Genomic DNA, 25736 nt, shown 5'->3' on the forward strand with positions numbered 1-25736 from the left:
GGAGCCCAGCATGTCTCTTTTTGAGAGTATCTTTTCAATGTCTGAGGGTTGCATCCCAAATGGTCCCCTGTTCCCTATATGGACACTTCTTTTGACCTTGTGGGCCCTGGTCAAAAGTATTGCACCATGTAGGGAATAGGGTGCCACTGAATAAATCCCTCTACGGTTTCAAGACAGCGGTCGTGGAGATAGTATTTACTTTCTTGACATGAATAATGTAAGTCTGTTGAGGTAATGGTTGTGTTAACTTAGGCCACACTACTCTGTGCTGAGCATTAATTAAACAATGTGAATTATTTTTCCCATTGACAAAAGCAAATGAAATTGTCTTGAAAATCAAAGTGATTTTGATGTGGATTTAAATGAATCTATGCTCCAAATGTTATATTATATTCTTGGTGGCAAAAAACGAGTAACCCATCCCACTAGGAAAACACTGGTTGAATCAACGTTGTTTCCACGTCATTTCAATGAAATTATGTTGAACCAACGTGGAACAGACGTTGAAGTTATAACTGTGCCCAGCGGGATGTTTGTTTGAAATGGTCGGACCGAAAACAGTTCCCTTTAGGACCCTGGAGACTGCAGTTAATACTTTCAAGCAATGTCACCTGTTACGTTCAAAGGGGAAGCCGCGATGGTGGCGCGCTATGGTGTATATATACATCATTGGTGGTGTTAGTGTATCCTTTTTGCGCTGCGTGAAAGCCTTTTGAAGTTAATATTTAAGTCCATCTATCGCCTTCGCGCTACTAAATAAAGAGCGTCGCAAAGACACAGCAAGGCAGTCTTCAAATTTGTGAACAGGTTCCCAGGTAAGAAATTCGGGAGACAACGCATCATTGTGCCTCTTGTATCTTATCAGGAATTGTGTTATTTATTGTTGCACTAGATAGGGTGAATTTATATTGCAACAATGTAGCCTTTACGTTTTCATATAACTATCTGTAATTTCCTGTGAGGCACTGGATATCAAGATAAGTAAATTGTGATACACGATAAAGATCGTGACATGTTATGATTCTATTTTATCCTATCTGTCATACATTAGTTATTTTGTCATTGTGTAAATCAAAGGGACAGCTGTATTTTAACACTTTTTATATTTACTAACTCTAGTCATTTATAATAGGCCATACTCTCATACTTCCTGATATTTTTGTCACAAACAATTTCCTGTTAAATTGCACCATGTTACACGCTCGAGCTGAAAAAGATCTTCTTAGTTGATGAGGCAACCTTTTTTTAAACGGCCAGTAGTTTCAAGGAATGCGCGTCCTTGGGACGTCCCTACCCTAACCCATACCCTAACCTTAACCATTTTACATTTAAGCTTCAATTGGGTAAGGACGTTCCAAGGATCCGCTTTGGCACGGACCGTTTAAAAACTACAACGTTTTCTTCGGTAATTGAATTCATTGGAGTAGAGTTCGTGGCATACATTGCCTTCCATTAATCGGTAGCTAGTTACTTTCAAAATCCTATTTAGTATAGTAGTGTTACATTGTTGCGGTTTTGATGTTCACTTCGTATCTCTCTGTAGTTTCTGTCTAGCCCAAGATTGTACTCATACGTAATATCCTACCCTTACTCTTTAAGGTCCAAGGACCTTATACAGTGAGCTCCAAAAGTATTGGGACAGCACTTTTGGATTTTAAATGATTTTCATCCGCTTAGAAAGTACATCACTTTTTGTACATTGTCCCCCCATTTTAGGGGACCAAAAGTATTGGGACAAATTCAATTATACAGTATGTGTATTAAAGTAGTAGAAAGTTAAGTAGTTGGTCCAATATTCATAACACGCAATGCCTACATCAAGCTTGTGACTCTAGAAATGTGTTAGCTGCATTTGCTGTTTCTTTTGATTGTTTCAGATTATTTTGTGCCCAATAGAAATTAATGGTAAATAATGTATTGGTCATTTGAGTCACTTAAAAAAAAATGTAAATAAGAATAGAATGTTTCTTAACACTTCTACATTAATGTGGATGCTACCGTGATTACATATAGTCCTTAATTAATCGTGAAATGAGTGAGAAAGTTCGATGCACAAATATCAGTCACTCCACCTGGTAAACCAGTTTTATGGGTGGACTTCCTATTCTCACTGCATAGTGCGATTATATTTGGCATTGCATTCACTGATAGCCATAAAGGGAATACTTTGAAGTGGAGTATTGTTATGGTACAAATTCCATCCATTATTTGCTAATAGAAATGTTTGTCCATAAACTTTTCAACAAAATATTAAAGGCCCAGTGCAGTCAAATGTTATTTTCCTGTGTTATATAAATAAGTAAACAGTGAGGTTAGAATAATATTGTGAAACATGATAATGCCCAAATTAGTGTAAGAGCTGTTTGAAAAGACCGCCTCAAATTTCAGCATGTTTTGGTGGGATGGAGTTTTGGCCTGCCTGGTAAATTAGTTAATAGACCAATAAGAAATAGACTTCCAAACCTTTCTGCTAATAATAGCTAGTTTTCAGTTTTTCCCTACCTGCTCAGACCACTCCCAGGCAGTCCTAGTAAAATTCTTGCTTTCAGAAATTGATCTTTGCTAAGAAGCTATTAAGTTTATTTTTGACCATTTTAATTGAAAACAATCGCAGTAAGATACTTAGTTGTTACCCAGAAATGATTTTATATTGAGATAAGAAGGGCTGCATTGGACATTTTTTTGTTGTTGGCATTATTACACATTAATGACATTTTTAATTGAAGGGCAGGCGTTTAATTCAAAGTTCTTCTGAAAACATTTTTCATATCATATGGTAGAACTACAAAGAGTTGAGGCAGCAAGCCTCTCAGCTGCCGGTTTTCCTTTCTTCACATTACCAATGTCTGTTACCAGTATAGGAACAAGCCAAACAGGTTGTCAACTTAAGATGACATTTGAGTCAAGGAGAGTGAACTGTGTGCCCATTGTTGGGCTCTGGAAGCATGAGAGTGTCTTTGATCAATTATGAAGGAGGTAGGATTTCCTTGAGAGGACTGGCTTAAATTAATGATGACAAACTAAGAGTTTGAGGCCCTAAGCAGTGTTCACCTAAGGGTATCATTTATTGTGATTTGATACCCCTCTTAATAAAGCAGGACATTGTTAAATAGCCTGAGTCCCAGATCTGTTTTGTGACGTGTGTCCAGGTCCATTGAATGACCGTAATGTAGTTCACATGACAGCACAAACTGGGTTGTATTCACAAAGAACTAACTGGACGCGAATGGGCTGACACGGGGAGGGACCACCTGAACTTAAGAAATGAGAAATGCTTAATTTCGTTTTCCATTGCGAAATGTTTCGATACATTTGATTTCAATGTGCGCTAATGAGTGGGACACAGATCTGGGACTCAGGCTAGTTGTGGAGCGAAATATGTCCGGTGTGTTTGTCATCCGTCCAGTCATACTCATTCTACTGGTGTTTGTGTCTATGTAAGGTGGCATTCATTAATGTGAATGTGGGTGCTGCTAAGTCAGCCAACAGGGGAAGGCCAACCTGTTGACATGTGCATCCGGGAAGGAGGGGAAAAGGTGGGTATATGACAGGTGTGTTCTTGGCTAGAGAAGGTGAATACAGGTGCAATACTCCAGGTTGTTTACCAAGAGGTGTGTTCTGTTTGTTCTTTCACTCTGCTCCCTCTGTATGTATGTGTGTGTGTGTGAGGCTATTCCTCTGGGGCTCCACCTCGACTCAGGAGAGAGGGAGGGAGACGGAGGGAAAGTAGCTATGACAGCAGAGAAGTGTTATGGGAGTGGCTAGGTACACAGGGACAGTACATGCTGGTTTAGAAGAGCTGACTGGATCACATCTTTTGACATTTGGCATGTAGTTATTATAGTAATCTGGTTTTGGGTAGAACAGCGTTTTAAAATGTCTCCTTAGTCTCCATAGATTCACCTTTGCATCAGGTAAAGAAAGTATTTGAGTCTGTTTTCTGTTTGTTTTGTTCTATTCAGAAAAGGGTTTGAGTCCCGTGTCTATTTAAGAAAATGATAGTCTGAAATACTCCAGCTCTTCACTGCTATTACTATGTAATGCCTCCAGTTAATTTATAACTCCAGTGTTTCCCCTAGGATCCCTAAACCTAAATGACATCACCGGCCAATTCTATATTAGCCAGAAGTTATTTAGCTAGCATTACATTACTGTATCTTAACTAACAATTATTACATACGTCTAGTAATAGGGTTGACTACACTTCCAGGATGACAATTTATTTTACCAGGTTAGTCTCAAAACCTATTTTGCAAGAGAGACCTAGCCAAAAAAAAGCAGCATACAGTTTCAAACATTTACAACATAAAACACAAAGCACCGCAGTTTAAAAATATCAGTTTACATATTGAAAAGGCTAATTGGTTTTGGGAGGAGTGTTTCAACAAGGGTCAAAACATTGATATCCCCTAAATCATTTTCCACCATAGTTTTTACCCTAGCTTTAAAATCATTTTAGGAGTTTTCTCGGACTACAGTACCTGATAAGAATCTAAGGAAGATATGTACAAAAAAATCCTCCAAGGTAACTAGCTAGCTAGCTTGTAATCCTGGAAGTGTAGCTAACCCTATCAATAGAGAGTTGTGCCGCTGCATACATTTAATATAGGAGAAACACTGAACTCTCTTTTCGCTCGCTCTCTTTCTCTCTCTCTCAGCGGTGGCCATTTTGAATTGTGACCCACCATGCGTCTGTTCCTGCGTCGGCGCTTGTCCCCCCTGAAGCTGGCCCTGGCTGGGGGAACTCTGTTCATGGTGGTCCTGGTGGTCCTACAGAAGGATGTGGGCTCCGGCTCCAACTCTGCCCAGGACCCCTGGTTCCAGGATCTGGTGGAACGCAAGGATCGGGTGCTGGTGATGGTTCGAGGAGCAGTCAACAACCTAGGCTTCCAGGTACCCCTGGGTCCTTTTGGTGGGTGGGGGGGGGGGGGTGTAAATGAACAGCCTTTATTGTTTTTGTTTGTTTTATAACTATACACTGATCAAGAAAATAAATGCCAAATTCAAGATTTTACTGAGTTATAGTTCATATAAGGAAATCAGTGAATTAAAATGTATTCATTAGGCCTTGATCTATGGATCTCACATGACTGGGAATACAGATATGCATCTGTTGGTCTCAGATACCTTCAAAAAAAGAATAAGTAAGGGGGGTGGATCAGAAAACCAGTCAGTATCTGGTGTGTAACCACCATTTGCCTCATGCAGCGCTACACATCTCCTTCGCATAGATTTGATCAGGCTGTTGATTGTGGAATGTTGTCTCATTCTTCAATGGCTTCGCGAAGTTGGTGGATATTGTCGGGAACTGGAACAAGCTGTCATACACGTCGATCCAGAGCATCCCAAACATGCAAGACAATGGGCCTCAGGATCTCATTCAAATTTTCATCAATAAAATGCAATTGTGCTCGTTGTCCGTAGCTTATGCCTGCCCATAACATAACCCCACCGCCACCATGGGACACTCTGTTCACAACGTTGACATCAGCAAACCGCTCGCCCACACAACGCCATACACGCTGTCTGCCATCTGCCCAGTACAGATGAAACCGGGATTAATCCGTGAAGAGCACACTTCTCCGGCGTGCCAGTGGCCATCGAAGGTGAGCATTTGCCCACTGAAGTCGGTTACAATGCCGAACTTCAGTCAGGTCAAGACCCTGGTGAGCACGACGAGCACGCAGATGAGCTTCCCTGAGACAGTTTCTGACAATTTGTGCAGAAATTCTTTGGTTGTTCAAACCCAAAGTTTCATGAGCTGTCCGGGTGGATGGTCTCAGACGATCTCGCAGGTGAAGAAGCCGAGTTTGGACTCGCGTGGTTGCACGTGGTCTGCAGTTGTGAGGCCGGTTGGACGTACTGCCAAATTCTCTAAAATGACGTTGGAGGCAGCTTATGGTAGATAAATTAACATTTAAATGTTCTGCCAACGGCTCTGGTGGACATTCCTGCAGTCAGCATGCAAATTGCACACTCCCTCAACTTGAGACATCTGTGGCATTGTGACAAAACTGCACTTAAAAACAAAATGGCCCCAGCACAAGGTGCACCTGTGTAATGATCATGCTGTTTAATCAGCTTCTTGATATGCCACACCTGTCAGGTGGATGGATTATCTTGGCAAAGGAGAAATGCTCACTAACAGGGATGTAAACAAATGTGTAGATAAAAAATAAGAGAAATAAGCTTTTTGTGCATATGGAACATTTCTGGAATCTTTTATTTCAGCTCATGAAACATGGGACCAACACTTTACATGTTCCGTTTATATTTTTGTTAAGTATACAAGAAATCGATATAAAATTATAAAATAAAGAAACAATAACCTGGGATTCCAGATCGGAGCTCCCCAGCCCCCTTCGATAGAGGAGCAGCAGGCCACCCCAGACCGCCACTGTCCTCCAGGTCACTACAGTCAGGCAGAGCTGAAGCCGGTCCTGGAGAGGCCCCCACAGGACACCCAAGGGCCTGGGGCCGACGGGAGGGGCTACGAGAAAAAGAACATGACACCAGAGGAGGAGAAAGAGAAGGAAAAGGGGATGACCGTTAACTGTTTCAACCAGTTCTCCTCCGACAGGATCTCCCTCAGCCGTAGCCTAGGAGACGACACCCGGCCACCAGAGTAAGACTATGTCCCAATTATCTCTCCTTCATCCCAAAATGTGCACTTGTTCACTGTTTTTGAAAGGAAATTACTGGTATAATGAACATTGTGGATTTAATGCTTTTTAAAAAGCATTTTAATATAATGCTTTTAGATTTGTGGGAAGTAGTGAATAAGTGCACATTTTTAGGGGAAACAAAATATTATTGGGATGCACCCTAAAATTTCGGTCTTAACTGTAACCATGGTGATGAAAGGTGGGTTGAGGGGTGGGTAGCGTATTGTTCTTGGGGGTGGTTTCCTAGTCTTGTTCAAAGATGCATTTTCAATAGACTTGTCCTAGATTAGCAAGATTCTCTATTGTTTACTACTGTATTACTGCAGATGTTTCTTTTTCTTTATTTAATCAACATTATGACGAACAGTGTCTTGCTCTTCCTTTGCTTCCCAGGTGTGTGGAGCGTAAGTTCCGTCGCTGCCCCCCTCTCCCCACCACCAGTGTAATCATAGTGTTCCACAACGAGGCCTGGTCCACCTTGCTGCGTACCGTCTACAGTGTCCTCCACACCTCCCCTGCTGCCCTGCTCACTGAGATCATCATGGTGGACGACGCCAGCACCGCAGGTGGGCACAGAGAAAATCAATTCTATGGGTTCACTCAAAATGGCCACCAGTCTACCCATTGTGGCATCATTGACTTGAATGGGGATTCTATTTCTATGGGTACCGTGGGCATGATGACTCTAAATAAAGTATTTTATTTATTTATTTATTTATTTATTTTTTGCAATAAGATTAGGGAGGTAAACATGCGCCGAATACAACAAGTGTAGACCTTACCGTGAAATGCTTAATTACAAGCCCTTAACCAACAGTGCAGTTCAAGAAGAGTTGAAAATATTGACCAAATAAACTAAAGTAAAAAATTATAAACAGTAACACAATAAAATCACAATAACGAGGCTATATACAGGGGGTACTGGTACCTAGTCAGTGTGCGAAGGTATAGGTTAGTTGAGGTAATTTGTACATGTAGGTAGGGGTGAAGTGACTATGCATAGATAATAAACAGCGAGTAGCAGCGGTGTACAAAACAAGCGCTCCGGTACCGCTTGCCGTGCGTTAGCAGAGAAAACAGTCTATGACTTGGGTGACTGGAGTCTCTGACAATTTTATGGGCTTTCCTCTGACTCTGCCTATTACATAGGTCCTGGATGGCAGGAAGCTTGGCCCCGGTGATGTACTGGGCCGTACGCACCTTCTGTAGCTCCTTACGTTCAGATGCCTAGCAGTTGCCATACCAGGTGGTGACGCAACCAGTCTAGGTAATGGAGCCTGATACTAACCATGGGCTAAGGGAAAAGCAAAGGGGAACTGTACATTAGGGCACACCAACAGCGAAACGTTTCGTCAGTCATTCTGAAACTAAGGGTACTGTTCTTAGAAACAAGAAATTGCATTGCTTCACTAATCAAGACTAAAAGAGGATGTGCTTTGACACCTAGTTCAAAATCTACTTCTGGACCTTGGAACCTCCTGGCCATATAGTTTGGTTTAATCTCTCGCTGTGTTCTAACAATCGCCTGTATACTAGCTAGCTGCATTATCACATGGTGTAAGAAGTGTAATGTCTGTTGTGGCCAGTGCATTGCATACAGTGTGTGTTATTAATACTAAACTGAAACTTGTGATACAATTTCAGACCTCTACGGTCTTGTCTGTTCTAAATATAACTGGATGTGGGTTTTTTGTATTTTGGGGGTTTTATTTAACATTTATTTACCTAGGCAAGTCAGTTAAGAACAAATTCTTATTTATAATGATGGCCTACCAAAAGGCAAAAGGCCTCCTGTGGGGACAGGGGCTGGGATTAAAAATGTAAAACAAAAAAATATATAACTATAGGACAAAACACACATCACAACATGAAAGAGAACACAACACTATATAAAGAGAGACCTAAGATGACAACATAGCAAGGCAGCAACACATGACAACACAGCATGGTAGCAACACAACATAACAACATGGTAGCAGCACAAAACATGTTACAAACATTATTGGGCACAGACAACAGCACAAAGGGCAAGAAGGTAGAGACAACAACACATCACGCAAAGCAGCCACAACTGTCAGAGTGTCCATGATTGAGTCTTTGAATGAAGATATTGAGATAAAACTGTCCCGTTTGAGTGTCTGTTGCAGGTCGTTCCAGTCGCTAGCTGCAGCGAACTGAAAAGACGAGCGACCCAGGGATGTGTGTGCTTTGGGGACCTTTAACAGAATTTTCCTTACCTGCCGATCTATAAATTATGTGACCTTTGTTTTAGAGGTGTTCAGAACAAGGTTAAGGGTAGAGAAAGCTTGTTGAACACTAAGAAAGCTTTTTGGTAGAGCAGTTAACACAAAATCCGGGGAGGGGCCAGCTGAGTATAAGACTGTATCATCTGCACATAAATGGATGAGAGCTTCCTACTGCCTGAGCTATGTTGTTGATGTAAATTGAGAAGACCGCGGGGCCTTGGGTTGAGCCTTGGGGTACTCCCTTGGTGTCAGGCAGTGGCTGAGATAGCAGATTGTCTGACTTTATACACTGCACTATTTGAGAGAGGTAGTTAGCAAACCAGGCCAAAGACCCCTCAGAGACACCAATACTCCTTAGCCGGCCCACAAGAATGGAATGGTCTACTGTATCAAAAGCTTTGGCCAAGTCAATAAAAATAGCAGCACAACATTGCTTAGAATCAAGGGCAATGGTGACATCATTGAGGACATTTAAGGTTGCAGTGACACATCCATAACCTGAGCGGAAACCAGATTGCATACCAGAGAGAATACTATTGTTACCGTCCTGTCCCATCACGTTTAGAAAGCAATGTATTATGTAGAACAGATATGACTGTCTGGCAGTATTGGGAATTGTGTCAGTTCTATTCATTACATTCACTGAACACACCCCTGCTTTCTGTTAGTCAGTTACCTAGCGATGCTGGTCTTGACCTCCTGTCATTAACCGCTCCACCCTCACCTGATGAAAATAATGTTGTATTACCTGAAGAGCCAGCCAAGTTCCTAACTAAACATGACGCTTCGTGTTTGTGTTTAATTGATGTCTAGTTTTTACATAGTTCACCCAAATTACAAAATGACATATTGGTTTCATTACCCTGTAATCAGTCTATGGACAAGGTATGACTGTAATCAGTCTATGGACAAGGTATGACTGTAATCAGTCTATGGACAAGGTATGACTGTAATCAGTCTATGGACAAGGTATGACTGTAATCAGTCTATGGACAAGGTATGACTGTAATCAGTCTATGGACAAGGTATGACTGTAATCAGTCTATGGACAAGGTCTGACTGTAATCAGTCTATGGACAAGGTATGACTGTAATCAGTCTATGGACAAGGTATGACTGTAATCAGTCTATGGACAAGGTATGACTGTAATCAGTCTATGGACAAGGTATGACTGTAATCAGTCTATGGACAAGGTATGACTGTAATCAATGCTTTGTTGTGGTTTACCTGACCACTGTTTCAAATGTTGTTTAGAATTTGTGACACAATCTAATGCAAGTCAATGGTACCCATATTAGCATTTCCTCTCTTAATGTCCAAATCATCCTTAGGTTTAAGAAAATGGGTTGTATAACTGAATTAAGTTACTTATAGGTTTGTACATGAAGAACAAAAATGCCACCATTGACTTGCATTGGATTGTGCCACAAATACAAACAATTTTGATTTGAAAGAGTGGCCAGGTAAACAAAAACCAAAAGCAAGGATCATACCTTGTCCATAGACTGCGTATAGGGTTAGGAAACCAATGTAATTTAGGTGAACTATCCCTTTAAGTGATTCCCTCCGATGCTCCAGCTCACCTTAAGAAAAGAATGTCATAACAGGTATGTGTTTTCTCCTTTCTACCAGAACACCTGGGGACTCAGCTGGATGAGTACGTGAAGCAGCTAAAGATAGTGAAGGTGGTGAGACAGCAGGAGAGGAAGGGCCTGATCACTGCCAGGCTCCTGGGGGCCCGGGGAGCCCTGGGAGAGATACTCACCTTCCTGGATGCTCACTGTGAGTAGCTAGCCCACGATGGATGAATAAATGAGTGCCTGATAACAGCCAAGCTCCTAGAGGCCAGGGGGACATAGAGAAATATACTCACTTTCCTGAATGCACACTTTGAGTAACTAGCCCACAAGGGATGGATGGATTCATTCATTAATACTCGGGGACCCAGGGAGAGACCTAACTTTCTGGATGCACAATGTGACTAGCTAGCCAACTAGGAATATATGTATGGTGGCCTATGGCACAGATGTATGCCAGAGTCTATATGTATTTGAATACAGCCCTCTGCCCTTTGACTCGACCTTCTCCCATCTCCTACTGTACCTTTACTGTACTTTCTGTTCAAAAGCACAAACAATACGATAGGAGATGGATTGATGCACTGTGAATAGCTAGCTCACAAGGCCAGAGCAACACAACTAACTCCTTATTGACCCCCTCGTCCCTTTTTGCTATCCCACAAGGAAGGATAGGTGGAATGGGTAAAATGTTTCCCAAGTGATCATTCCATTTACAACCATAGTGTTACAACTTTATTTGTATAAATGTTTAGAACATATTTACTACCTGCGGTTCTTTTTTAAAGTAGTGAACAGTTGAAACCTGCTCTTCAGGTTTCCCTGCTAGAACTAGATGTATGACCACATTCCACCCACGTATGCTTAGAGATATGCAAAGTAGTGGAGTGATGAAGGGCTATACATACAGATGAAAGGCAATAGATACTAATGTACTGGAGATAAAGGCTTTGCAGTAATGTATAAAACATATACAAAAACATACACAAATACTGTGAATTCCCAGGGTCATCCCGACAAGGGCGTTTGCATAATGTGATGTTGTCAGGCAATTGTGACCACAGATTACATATCATTGACAGAATGCTCAGGACTCATCCTGGGGGTCTGTTGAGGCCAGGAGGATGCAGCGTTACACAATGTTCACATAGAAAAGTATTGTGTAGAATAGACAGGATTTTCTGTTGTGTAGAATTGGGAGTGGTGTCAGCTCCACAAATGTTTGCCAACTGAACTCCGCAATGTTTGCCAACTAAGCTCCATTCATTGTATCTCAATCTGTAACGCTTCACAATGTTGGCCAACTACCAACTACCAACTTCTTGTACTTTGAAATATTTTTACACCTGCTGAACTCTACCCTCCTCTCCCGTCCCCAGGTGAGTGTTTCCATGGCTGGCTGGAGCCCCTGCTGGCTCGTATCGTAGAGGAGCCAACAGCCGTGGTCAGCCCAGAGATCACTACCATCAGCCTGAATGACTTTACCTTCAACAAGCCTGTAGCCACCGCTAAGGCCCGCAACAGAGGGAACTTTGACTGGAGCCTCAGCTTTGGCTGGGAAGGCATCCCTGAGCATGAGAGCAACAGACGCAAAGACGAGACCTACCCCGTCAAGTAAGGGCTAAGGACCCACCTAACATGTTTCATAGAGTACATTGCCTTCCGACAGCTAGTGGAGTACATAGTGAATATAGTGCTGTGATTGCTGAAGTTATTTGCAATATATTCAGATTTTTTTTCATCTTACATTTCAGCATATGTTATATTTCTGCACTTGAAATATGTATCAGATCACCAGTCGGCAATCAGACTATGTATATTCCATAATGTTGCATTGGACATCTAGTATCTGTTACTCACCTCTGCATGTCTGTTCATTCAGAACTCCAACGTTTGCCGGTGGTCTCTTCTCCATCTCCAAGAAGTACTTTGAACACATCGGGACGTACGATGACAAGATGGAGATCTGGGGGGGTGAGAATGTGGAGATGTCCTTTAGGGTTAGTTTCCCCTTTTCCCTTTCCTCTAACAATGTTATTATAAAGGAATATCTATCAAATACTAAAGTTAGTCTAAAACAGAGCCATATATAGAGAGTTTGCTGATTATGGTTTCTCTCAAAGACATTCAGTTGATTATTACCTAAATTCAATTGGTTGAATGGTGTCATGTGACCTCGACGTTGTATATGGCTCTGGGCCTGTATCCACAAAGCATCTCAGAAAAGGTCTTAGGAATCCTGTTAACCTGTTTTTGTGAGCATGTATATCTGTAGTAGGAATTTCCAGGTGAACAAAAACAAACACAGCCGTAGGTAAAGTTAATCAATAATCTATCTGGTTTATTACAAGTTGCAACAAGGAGACAGCACCCAGCACAGAAGCAGAGCAAATGTCTATCTGGCCTCTTGGAGACAGACCCTATATATCCTAATCAGACAGCACCAAATGTTATGTAAACACCAGCCCAAAAGGCTTTTAGGAAGTCAAAGCAACTTTGTCTAACTTTGTCAACTGATACAGAATCGCACAGTGTTCACAGAATGTCATCAATACAATTCAACAGTGAATAATCGGTGTCCTTGTGCCTCCATTGACAAAGCAGGTCACTAAGTTAGCCAGCTAACTTCAATAAACTTTCTCCCAGGTGTGGCAGTGTGGCGGCCAGCTGGAGATCATTCCGTGTTCCGTGGTGGGTCACGTGTTCCGTACCAAGTCACCCCACACCTTCCCTAAAGGTACTGAGGTCATCACAAGGAACCAAGTACGACTCGCAGAGGTCTGGATGGACGACTACAAACACATCTACTACCGACGCAACAGCAACGCTGCCAAGATGGCCAAGGAGGTAGGCTTATGTTCTCCATCAACTCACAGTTTCATATACTGTACTGTTCGATATAGTGCTGTGCATTAAACATCTACAACCGACGCAACCAGAACGCTGCTAAAATGTCACAAGTGGTGAGAGAAGAGGGTTAAGCCCATGGCATGTTTTCGTTCACTCCAAGTTCCATAATAATTTTAGATAATCTTGTGTTGCCAGACTTGGTAATCTCACATTCATTCGACACAGAAGGAAAAGCTGAATGAAGGCTAACTGTTAGACAACACACTACTGTGCAAAATGTGTCGGCCTGCGCATACTGCAATCTGTTTATTATAAGATATTATTATTTATCTGGAATAGGCTAAACTACAATAAATATGTTTTTATGAGTGCCTATATACTGTAGGCAACAACACTTGTGCCACGCTGATCCCTAACACAGGGCCCCCCACATGGGTGCGTGCTCAGCCCCCTCCGTTGCCATGCATCTCTCCAACTTAATCATCAAGTTTACTGACGACAACGGTGGTAGGCCTGATTACCAAAAATGATGAGACCGACCACAGGGAGGAAGTGATAGCCCTGACTGAGTGGCGCCAGGAAAAGAACCTCTTCCTTAACAAAATGCTGGTTGTGGACTACAGGTGACAGCAGAGAGAGCACGCCCCCATCCACATTGACGGGTCGCAGTGCGGAGGGTCAAAAGCTTGAAGTTCCTTGGCGTGCAAATCACTGACTACCTGAAATGGTCCCTTCACACAGACAGCGTGGTGAAGAAGGAGCAACAATACCTCTTCAACCTCAGGAGGCTGAATAAATTTGGCTTGGCCCCTAAGACCCTCACAAACTTCTACAGATGCACCATTGAGAGCATCCTGTTGGGCTGTATCACCGCCTGGTACAGCAATTGCACCGTCCGCCAACCTAGGGCTCTCCAGAGGGTGGTATGGTCAGCCTAACACATCACTGGACATCTACAGCACCCGGTGTCACAGGAAGGACAAGAAGCTCATCAAGCACCCGAGCCAAGGCCTGTTCACCCCGCCACTATCTAGAAGGCGGAGACAGTACAGCTACATCAAAGCTGGGACCGAGAGACTAAGAAACAGCTTCTATCTCCAGGCCATCAAACTGTTAAACAGTCACCACTAGCCTTAGTCATTGTTCTAGCCGGCTACCACCTGGTACTCTACCCTGCACCTTAGAGACTACTGCCCTATGTACATAGTCATTGAACGCTGGTCACTTTTAATAATGTTTAAATAACGTTTTACCCACTTTGTATGTATATACTGTATTCTTGTCATGGCTCATTCTATGTAACTACTGTTGTGCACACCTTTTTCTATTCATATACTGTCCATAATGTCTTTACACACCATTATATGTATATCAATTACATGGATACTGAACAAAAATATAAACACAACCTGCAACAATTTCTAAGATTTTACTGAGTTACAGTTTATATAAGGAAATCAGTCATGGGTTTCTATGGATTTCACATGACTGGGAATACAGATATGCATCTGTTGGTCTCAGATACCTTTTTAAAAAATGGGCCTCATAATGGGCATCAGGATCTCGTCACAGTATCTCTGTGTATTCAAATTACCATGGATAAAATGCAATTGTGTTCATTGTCCGTAGCTTATGCCTGCCCATACCATAACCCCCCCGCCACCATGTGGCACTCTGTTCATCAGCAAACCGCTCGCCCACACGACCCCATGCACGTGGTCTGCGGTTGTAAAACCAGTTGGACGTACTGCCAAATTCTCTAAAACAACATTGGAGGTGGCTTATGGTAGAGAAATGAACATTCAATGCTCTGGCAACAGCTCTGGTGGACATTCCTGCAGTCAGCATGTCAATTGCATACTCCCTCAAAAGTTCAGACATCTGTGGCATTGTTTTTTTAGGTATTCTTTTTTACATTATTGCACTGTTGGAGCTAGAAACACAGGCATTTCGCTGCACCTGTGATAACATCTGCAAATCTATGTACACGACCAATACTTTTTGATTTGATATGACTACCGTTATATGGGGTTAAAGTAGCTGTCCAGTCTTTCCAGATTTCTATGAAATATGACCTTTAATTACTTATAATATGAGTGAAATAACAGTTTTCCTTCCAAGAAATGGTAATTAAGTATGTTGAAAAGCAGCTTTTCTGTGTTGGAATAGTGTGGACGTACCCCAACGACAGAATGGTGTAGGTGTATACCGGTCATTAAATATTCACGCAAGTAGACCGCTGATTGGCCAGCTCATCCTCCTCAGGATTATGACATCATACTCTGAGGAAATTGCAAGCATTTTTTAAATGGTCTGTTTGAGATACACTTTTTAAAAAAACACATCAAATTTGTATTTAAAAAATATATATATATTTTTTTTTTATATATATTTCTCAAATGTATGCTTTGGCCACAAATACGAGTATCAGACGAGTCAACAACATTATTTGGTTATGAGTTAGAGAAATGTCAGATTTTCACTGGACAGTTACTTTAAAGTTAACTATCAGTGCACAGGATTGAGCAAGTCACTTGTTCCTGTCTCACTCCTTTCCACTACTCTGTGTGTGTTGCAGAAAGGATTTGGTGACATCTCGGAGCGTGTGAATCTGAGGGAGAGGCTGCAGTGTAAGAACTTCACCTGGTATCTGAATACTATTTACCCCGAGGCGTTCGTGCCAGACCTCACCCCTACCAAGTTCGGAGCGGTACGTTTTGTTCCATTCAGGTGTACAAACTATCAGACCTGGTTTCAAATACTTTTTTAAGTATTTTGAAATTCTTTAGCTGTGCATGATTGAGCTTGCCTGTTGCCATGAAAATAATAGAAATGTCTCAAAAGTGCAAATCCTGCTCACTGAATGCAGGGTTTAGCCAGGCAGTCCAAAACAAACTCTACAAGTATTTGAGGTAACACTTCTTTTTTGGATAGTCCATCGATAGATGCTCTATAAGTAACATTTCAAATAAATATCTACTAACCCTAAACTTAACCTTAACCCTAACCCAACCCGTTATTCTAAACCTAACCGTAAGCTTAGCAAGCAGTTGCTTATCGACAGATGGTTTGTTGATAGTATGACCATCTGTAGAGCATCTACATAAAGTGTGACTAGGAAAGTACTGTACATGATGGCGATGCATAAGTGTTCATTGTTAAGTGTGTGTGCGCGCAGATTAAGAACTCTGGTGCCCAGAGCTGTCTGGATGTGGGAGAGAAAAATGAAGGAGGGAAGCCACTGATCATGTACACGTGCCACAATATGGGGGGTAACCAGGTACTGTACATTCACTCACACTGTCAGAGGAGGCTGGTGGGAGGATATGTAGGAGGACTGTCTCACTTGTAATGGCATGGAATAAATGGAACGGTATCAAACATGAAAAACACATGTTTGACTTACAATGGGCTGTCCTCCTATAGCTCCTCTCACCAGCCTCCTCTGCACTCTATGGTTGTGTGGAGGGATATTCTGATATTGATACGCATTCAACAACAGTATGTTCAGTCAATTTTGGAATTTCATATTCAGGTTTATAGGCAAAGTTTTGTTTAACTTTTATTTAAATCACATTGAGAGTGACATCTATTTTTCAAGTGAACCTAGACGATCTCCAATAATAAGTCCCCAGCACCATATGAAAGTGATGTTTGACTACATGTGCTTATCTCTCCTGCTGTTTCCCCAGTACTTTGAATACACGTCTCATAAGGAACTGCGTCACAACATAGGGAAGCAGCTGTGTCTACAGGCCAACCCCCAGCCAGACCAGGTTAAGATTGAGCTCTGTACACTAAAGGGACTAGGGACTAGCGTGGCACCACAACAGGAGTGGCTCTTTACAGAGGTAAGGAAGCATCACCTGGACAAGCATGCACGCACGCATATATAGTGCATTCAGGAAGTATTCAGATCCCATCTCTTTCCACATTTTGTTACGTTACAGCCTTATTCTAAAATGGATTAAATCGTTTTTTTCCCTCATCAATCTACACACAATACCCATAATGACAAAGCAAAAACTGTTTTTTAGTATTTTTTGCAAATGTATTAAAATTAAAATTAAATGTACGTAATTATTCAGACCCTTTATTCAGTACTTTGTTGAAGTACCTTTGGCAGTGATTACAGCCTTGAGTCTTCTTGGGTATGACACTACAAGCATGGCACACCTGAATTTGGGAAATTTCTCCCATTCTTCTCTGCAAATCCTCTCAAGCTCTGTAAGGTTGGATGGGGAACGTTGCTGCACAGCTATTTTCAGGTCTCTCCAGAGATGTTCGATCGGGCTCAAGTCCGGGCTCTGGCTGGGCCACTGAAGGACATTCAGAGACTTGTCCCGAAGCCACTCCTGTGTTGTCTTGGCTGTGTGCTTAGGGTTGTCGTCCTGTTGGAAGGTAAACATTTGCCCCAGTCAGAGGTCCTAAGCGCTCTGGAGCAGGTTTTCATCAAGGATCTCTCTATACTTTGCTCCGTTCATCTTTCCCTCGATCCTGACTAGTCTCCCAGACCCTGCTGCTGAAAAACATCCTCGCAGCATGATGCTGCCACCACCATGCTTCACTGTAGGGATGGTGCCAGGTTTCCTCAAGATGCGACGCTTGGCATTCAGGCCAAAGAGTTTAATCTTGGTTTCATCAGACCAGAGAATCTTGTTTCTCATGGCCTGAGAGTCTTTAGGTGCCTTTTGGCAAACTCCAAGCGGGCTGTCATGTGCCTTTTACTGAGGAGTGGCTTCGTTTGGCCATAAAGGATGGTTCTCCTATCTCCACAGAGGAACTCTGGATCTCTGTCAGTGTGACCATCGGGTTCTTTATCACCTCCCTGACCAAAGCCCTTCTCCTCCGATCGCTCAGTTTGGCCGGGCGACCTGCTCTAGGAAGAGTCTTGGTGGTTCCAAACTTCTTCCATTTAAGAATGATGGAGGCCACTGTGTTCTTGGGGACCTTCAATGCTGCAGGCATTTTTTGATACACTTCCCCAGATCTGTGCCTTGACACAATCCTGTCTCGGAGTTCTACGGACAATTCCTTCGACCTCATGGCTTTGTTTTTGCTCTGACATGCACTGTCAACTGTGGAACCTTACAGTATATAGACAGGTGTGTGCCTTTCCAAATCATGTCCAATCAATTGAATTTACCACAGGTGGACTCCCAAGTTGTAGAAACGTTTTAAGGATGACCAATGAAGGAAAAAGGAAACCACACAATGCTCTTGAGAGTATCACTGATCTTTAATAAGCTTACGATCGGCCTCACGGCCTTCGTCAAAGCTTTTGAGTTTTAAAAAAATGAGCACCCTTATGTAGACCTAGCCCCACCCACATCCGCTCCACGCATCGAAAGGGTCGCAGTACATTTTAATGACCTAAAGCATGACATTTCTACCTTTTTTAGATTTTGTGGTATAGAGAAAGTTAAGATATCAGACAGAGAGGTGATATTAATAATACTCTGAGTAAAGGAGAATGTTTTTGGATTTTCATCCTACAGACATTATTTCCTAAAGGACTTAATGATGAAATGCCTATGTATGTTATGTTGTGAATTTGAACATGAATTATGTCCCTATTTCAGATTACTCTGATGTTTGTCGTACGATGTACCCAATGATTAATGAAAACTTGCTATGTCCTCATTGTGGTTTTACAGACGTGTTTAATACGTCTTATTTACACACTTTATTCAAATATTTATTTAATGCATTTTGTTATATTTGGTAGCACTTATTTGTTTTTCCTTCGCCTCCAACCCCTTTCGATGCGTGGAACGGATGTGGGTGGGGCTAGGTCTACATAAGGGTGCACTTTTTTAAAAACTCAACAAAAGCTCTGAGGAAGGCCGTGAGGCCGATACGTAAGCTTATTAAAGATCAGTGATACTATCAAGAGCAGTGTACGGTTTCCTTTTTCCTTCATCTTGTTCAACTGTTACCATGCACCTGCAAAAAAGATTGCTCAGATGTGTGAGTGCAAATGGTCTGAATACTTATGTAAATAAGGTATTTTATTTCTAGAAAACCTGTTTTCGCTTTGTCATTAATGGTCATTGTGTGTAGATTAGGATTTTTTTCCCAATTTAATCCATTTTAGAATAAGGCTGTAACGTAACAAAATGTGGGAAAAGTGAAGGGGTCCGAATACTTTCCCGAAGGCACTGTATATCACACACGCATACACATTTCTAGATCTGCTAGGAGAAATATTTTAGACTCCTCATTCTTGAAGAGTGCTTTTGTAAAGCATGTGTGACTGATGGAATAAACGGAATGAAGTACATTTAATCTGCTTAGGTAACTATCTGTTAACGATCTTTCACAACGCACAAGAGAAGTTATCACTCTAGATCGAATCTGTCCATACCTGACCCAGTGTTATCCCACTGCAGTACATGGTCTTACTCTGTACTTTTAACCCTCTGCCCTCTCTAGGAGAATCTCCTCAAGAACCCACCAAGTGGAAAGTGCTTACTCCTGAAAGGGGGCCAGATAGTGATGAACGACTGTGAAGCAGCTGACCTCAACCAGCACTGGGCATTCAGTTGACCCCTAACCTTCGACCCCTGACCTTAAGCAGAACTGAAGCTTTCACTAGACGTTGACCCCCCCGCCAGCCCACCCACCCATAGATGCTATTAACAAACGTATAGACCCTACCAATCTACCTATAGACTCTGGGTCAAGCAGGCAGTACTAGCACCAGTACTAGCTGAACCTGACAGGACATGAGTCATACTGCACTGGAGACCATTGATGACCTAAGTGGAGTGGACAGGTTGAATATAGAGTGCTGACTGTGCTATGGCAGTGCACACCTAAGTGAAGGATCTCAGGATAACCACTTTTAACTATATATTTATGATAATAGAGACTCATGAATGAAGGTTTCTTCTCGTGGAGTGTGTGGACAGTGGACTCTGCAGCCTGGGTCATGTTCAGTAGGGAGAAAATGTTTTGGAATGGAGTGAAACGGAGAGAGAACTTAGGCCTACTACCCAAACTTATCCAGTAAGAACACATATCTTAGTTTTCTGTTGCAAAACGTTTTGCCACTGTGTGCCCTACTGGACACGACCCTGGAGTGGCAGGCGGGAGGTCTCTTCCAGACAACTAGGACCTCAACCCAGAAGTGCGTTCTCTTTTTTTTGTCTTAACTTATCTTGTCAGGTAATGAATGTAGATATAGTGAATGTTGTTTCTGTGACAATGCATATGTCTGCCAAAGGGAAAGGTGTCCATTTTTTAAAATAAAGTTTTATTTGTCATACGAGTGAAATGACTGGTCCTGTGTGTCTCAGTTGGTAGAGCATGGCTCTTGCAACACCAAGGGTTGTGGGTTTTATTCCCACGGGGGACCAGTAGAAAAATGTATGTACTCACCACCTTACTGTAAGTTGCTCTGGAGAGCATCTGCTAAATGACAAAAATATAAATGTTTGTCTCAGCTTTTACCTTTAAGAGATATTCTCAGATAATGAAAAGCATTACTATAAACTTATGATAGAAATGGAATTAGTACTTTTGAGAGATCTTGTTTTTTATTAACATCATGCACTCAAAAAAGGGTCAATGCAGGTAGTCCTGGTAACCATTTGATTAGCAATTTAGCAGTCTTATGGCTTGGGAGTAGAAGCTGTTCAGGTTCCAGACTTGGTGCACTGGTGCCGCTTGCCGTGCGATAGCAGAGAGAACGGTCTGTGGCTGGAGTCTTTGCCATTTTTTTGGGGTCGTCCTCTGACACCACCTGGTATGTATTATGTGTGGTTGTGCACACTCCTAAGGTATCCCCAGCGATGACGCTAGTGCTGCTTGATATTGGTCCAACTTTATTACTCTGGAGGTAAGACACTGGTTCATATCGGAAGCTAGATGCTGATAAGAGACTGTCGGCGTCCCAAATGGCACCCTATTCCCTACATAGTGAAGACAATAATAAACATTCCTCCGTGTGACTGAGTGAGCTGTTGAATAGGCTAGTCAATAAATATCTTGGTCACAATTTGTTTTGCACAATATTAATGTTTATGCAAGGAGTGGTTTGGTTAAGGTCATTCCTTTAGATAGTTAATGAAAACTTAGTACAAATGAGAAACTGAGACTAATCTTGAAAAAGTTCAACAAAAGCTATGGATTTATTTCTGTAATTGTAAACTCAACAAAAATGACAAGCGTTAGACCACGACTGTAACTAAGCTTGAAAAAAGGAAGTTGAAGACCGAGTAGGCCTATGTATTTCTGGGATGAAATGAAAAGGGCCGGCAGGTAGCCTAGTTGTTAGAGCGTTGGACTAGTAACCGAAAGGTTGCAAGATCGAATCCCAGAGCTGACAAGGTAAAAATCTGTCATTCTGCCGCTGAACATGGCAGTTAACCCACTGTTCCTAGGCCGTCATTGAAAATAAGATTTTGTTCTTAATAACTGACTTGCCTAGTTAAATAAAGGTTTTAAAAAAATAAAAATAGTTGCCAAACCAGGCCTGTAGAAATGTGGAGATATTGGGAGTTGTCTTTCATGCCTTGCCTGTCACAATCTGAACATTTAATCAATGAGTAATAAACAATGACAGCATGCTCCCTCACAGATGACTTCAAAACAATAAAGCATAGTCTGAAACGCATCAAGTAGATTAATTATTGAAGGCAATCTTCAATGGAGTGCTGTCTATTCCATTCGCTACGCCCTGAACATTTGTCTGAGGGGAAATGTGGGTGTTGAGTGACAAGAAGAAAGATATCCTGTATTTATAACAATAGGTTATAGCAGAGCTCTGAATGACAGTAATGCATTTGGCACAGTCTGAACTGTATGGAAACCACATTCATAAGGAAATGTGTTGAGTGACAAAGTCAGACATTCTTTCTTTGCATAACCTCACTTTGCAATTTCTGCTGTGCAGTGATGACAGAATTGCACTCCTTTGTGAGTGAATGGGATAACACAGAGGAAAGAGTGAGACGGCAATGAAAAAGAGGGTACGTTCACACACAAAGTAGTCATACTCAAATGTCTTCCTTTTGCTATTGTTTGATGGAACCAAGCTTGCCATGCAGAAACAACACAAGAGAGAGAGATGAGTGGTGTTCCTGAGTGTCTCACCCTTTCTGAGGTATTTGGACGGCTGAGAAGAGAGCTCTCCCATCCATCTGACTCCCACATCTTCATCATCCTGGGAGCCTCAGTGAGTAATGTTGAAGTTAGCCTGGTCCCAGATCTGTGCTCTTCCCAACAATATTGGCGTGACAGAGTTGGTATGATAGTACAATAGACTGCCACTCAGGCGAAGTAGTAGTCCGTCTGGGCATGTGTTTATGTTGAACCTTTTTCCTGTGGTATAGTTGAAGTCAGAAGTTTACTTACACTTAGGTTGGAGTCATTAAACTCGTTTTTCTACCACTTCACACATTTCTTGTTAACAAACTATAGTTATGGCAAGTCAGTTAGGACTCACTGTATCACAATTCCAGTGGGTCAGAAGTTTACATACACTAAGTTGACTGTGCCTTTAAACAGATTGGAAAACTCCAGAAAATTATGTCATGGCTTTAGAAGCTTCTGATAGGCTAATTGACATCATTTGAGTCAATTGGAGGTGTACCTGTGGATGTATTTCAAGGCCTACCTTCAAACTCAGTGCCTCTTTGCTTGACATGGGAAAATCAAAATAAATCAGCCAAGACCTCAGAAAAATGTATTTGACCTCCACAAGTCTGGTTCATCCTTCCAAACGCCTGAAGGTACCACGTTCATCTGTACAAACAATAGTATGCAAGTATAAACACCATGGGAGCACGCAGCCGTCATACCGCTCAGGAAGGAGACGCGTTCTGTCTCCTAGAGATGAATGTACTTTGGTGCGAAAAGTGCAAATCGATCCCAGAGCAACAGCAAAGGACCTTGTGAAGATGCTGGAGGATATGGGTACAAAAGTATCTATATCCACAGTAAAACAAGTCCTATATCGACATAACCTGAAAGGCCGCTCAGCAAGGAAGAAGCCACTGCTCCAAAACCACCATAAAAAAGCCAGACTACAGTTTGCAACTGCACATGGGGACAAAGATCGTACTTTTTGGAGAAATGTCCTCTGGTCTGATGAAACAAAAATAGAACTGTTTGGCCATAATGACTATCGTTATGTTTGGAGGAAAAAGAGGGATGCTTGCAAGCCGAAGAACACCATCCAAACCGTGAAGCACGGGGGTGGCAGCATCATGTTGTGGGGTGCCTTGCTGCAAGAGGGACTGGTGCACTTCACAAAATAGATGGCATCATGAGGACGGAAAATGTGGTGGATATATTGAAGCAACATCTCAAGACATCAGTCAGGAAGTTAAAGCTTGGTTGCAAATGGGTCTTCCAAATGGACAAAATGGCTTAAGGACAACAAAGTCAAGGTATTGGGAGTGGCCATCACAAAGCCCTGACCTCAATCCTGTTGGGAATTTGTGGGCAGAACTGAAAAAGCGTGTGCGAGCAAGGAGGCCTGAAAACCTGATTCCGTTACACCAGCTCTGTCAGGAGAAATGGGCCAAAATTCACCCAACTTATTGTGGGAAGCTTGTGGAAGGCTACCCGAAATGTTTGACCCAAGTTCAACAATTTAAATGCAATGCTACCAAATACTAATTGAGTGTATGTAAACTTCAGACCCACTGGGAATGTGATGAAAGAAATAAAAGCTGAAATAAATCATTATCTGTACTATTATTCTGACATTTCAAATTCTTAAAATAAAGTGGTGATCCTAACTGACCTAAAACAGGGAATTTTTTGGATTAAATGTCAAGAATTGTGAAAAACTGAGTTTAAATGTATTTGGCTAAGGTGTATGTAAACTTCTGACTTCAACTGTATGTTCTGTTCACTTCTGTTCTGCAAGTGCAGATACATAGGATACATTAAGTACAATTCAATGTCCATATTAGCATACCACATCTTTGATTGCCTGCTCAGAATTTTGCTTCATTGCTAGTATGCTAGTATGCTAGTGTTAATGTTGGAACATAACTGTGGTTTCACAGTATGTAAAAGGAAGTTAGTGACTTGTTGAACTAATTCCACTGTCTGATGAGAGGGTTTCTTTGAGATATGCTTTAAGAGCAACCGCATGACCTACTCTGCTTGGGGGGTGTGTGGGTGGCAGTGAATACATATAACCGCACAGTGTGGTGACAGCCAGGAAGCCGAGTGGGGGATGGGGAGGGTAAAGAGGAGAAGGGGGAGTGAGCACACACTGACTGAAATGTGCTGCATCTACCTTTATCCAGCGCTGAAAAAGAGAGAAGTTTAGGACTTAAAATGTTTGTCCACTTATGTGAGTCTGCCTATCACAAATGATTATCCTCATTCACTACAGTTGAGTGCATTAAAAGGTTCATTTTCAAAATACCTCTGCTGCAATGCTGCAATTCTTGACTGTCGTCAGTGTTGTGTCTAAATGACCCACATATCCACTACTCACAACATGCCCCACGTTGACTAGGTAAATTTATAGTTTTACTCCAGTAGGTAGGTAGTGTGTAGGCTGGATATTGGACTGAGCTCACGTGACAGACTCAGTGTCATGTACATGCTTTTCACTGCACCAATAGGAGACAGAAAATATGAGTACTTTCAAACACAACATTATAAGCACATTTTTGTCTGAACTTCTATCCATTCAGGGAGATCATGCCAAGGAGAGTATTTATCCCACACTATGGTGGGTGAGATGTTTTGTGTTAGTTATTAGCAATCTGCTTCTCTATGTCCCTAGTCTCTGAAACATCATTCTAATTTATGACTGCCCCTAAATGCTGGTCAAGGTTTGTCATCTCAACCCACCGGGCACATAGTGGTTAAATCAGCGTTGTTTCAACGTAATTTGTCAACATATTGTGATGTGGAACCGGTAACACTTTACTTGACACCCAGCATCATAACACGAAAGTGAACTTCTTGTCAGAGGAAAAAAAAGGTTTTGACACTCTTATGTAGGTGTCATAACCAGCCATAAAATAACACAATGCACTGTATATCACAACAAGTGTAACTATATGGGTCATGACAGTGTTATGACCATATTATGACAGGTTATGACAATGGGTGTCAAGTAAAGTGTTACCGTGGAATCTATGTGGAAAATACCTTTAATTTAGAAAAAAGTAATCAACGTAAACTCTTGTTTTAAGGGTACAATTTTGTCATCACGGCAACAAATTGTCAACATATTTTATACAAGGTTTGTCTATGTTGAATTTGTACCTTTGAAACGTCAGATCTTCAACGTAATATCCACAGGGCTCTCGAGTAGCGCAGTGGTCTAAGGCAGCGTCGTTAGGGTTTGGCCGGGGTAGGCCGTCATTGTAAATAAGAATTTGTTCTTAACTGACTTGCCTAGTTAAATAAAGGTTAAA

At 41.9% G+C, this 25736-nt stretch overlaps 1 protein-coding gene across 2 annotated transcripts; it reads left to right on the forward strand.

Moving 5' to 3' along the window:
• The first annotated feature begins 599 nt into the window (after positions 1–599).
• Positions 600–20617, forward strand: galnt6 (UDP-N-acetyl-alpha-D-galactosamine:polypeptide N-acetylgalactosaminyltransferase 6 (GalNAc-T6)). Of its 2 annotated transcripts, none has more exons than XM_071347288.1 (12): positions 600–815; positions 4659–4893; positions 6342–6625; positions 7059–7231; positions 10544–10693; positions 11868–12102; positions 12371–12488; positions 13135–13335; positions 15917–16048; positions 16517–16618; positions 17031–17189; positions 19774–20617. In XM_071347288.1, exons 2-12 carry the CDS (start codon positions 4687–4689, stop codon positions 19885–19887), a joined length of 1875 nt encoding a protein of 624 aa, XP_071203389.1. In that variant the 5' UTR covers positions 600–815; positions 4659–4686; the 3' UTR covers positions 19888–20617. The 2 variants fall into 2 exon arrangements, with proteins under 2 accessions (XP_071203389.1, XP_071203390.1); XM_071347289.1 differs by lacking the exon at positions 600–815 and adding an exon at positions 1302–1405.
• Positions 20618–25736: the final 5119 nt, after the last annotated feature.

This window comes from Salvelinus alpinus, chromosome 17 (genome assembly GCF_045679555.1).
Source record: "Salvelinus alpinus chromosome 17, SLU_Salpinus.1, whole genome shotgun sequence".
Taxonomy (NCBI): Eukaryota; Metazoa; Chordata; class Actinopteri; order Salmoniformes; family Salmonidae; genus Salvelinus; species Salvelinus alpinus.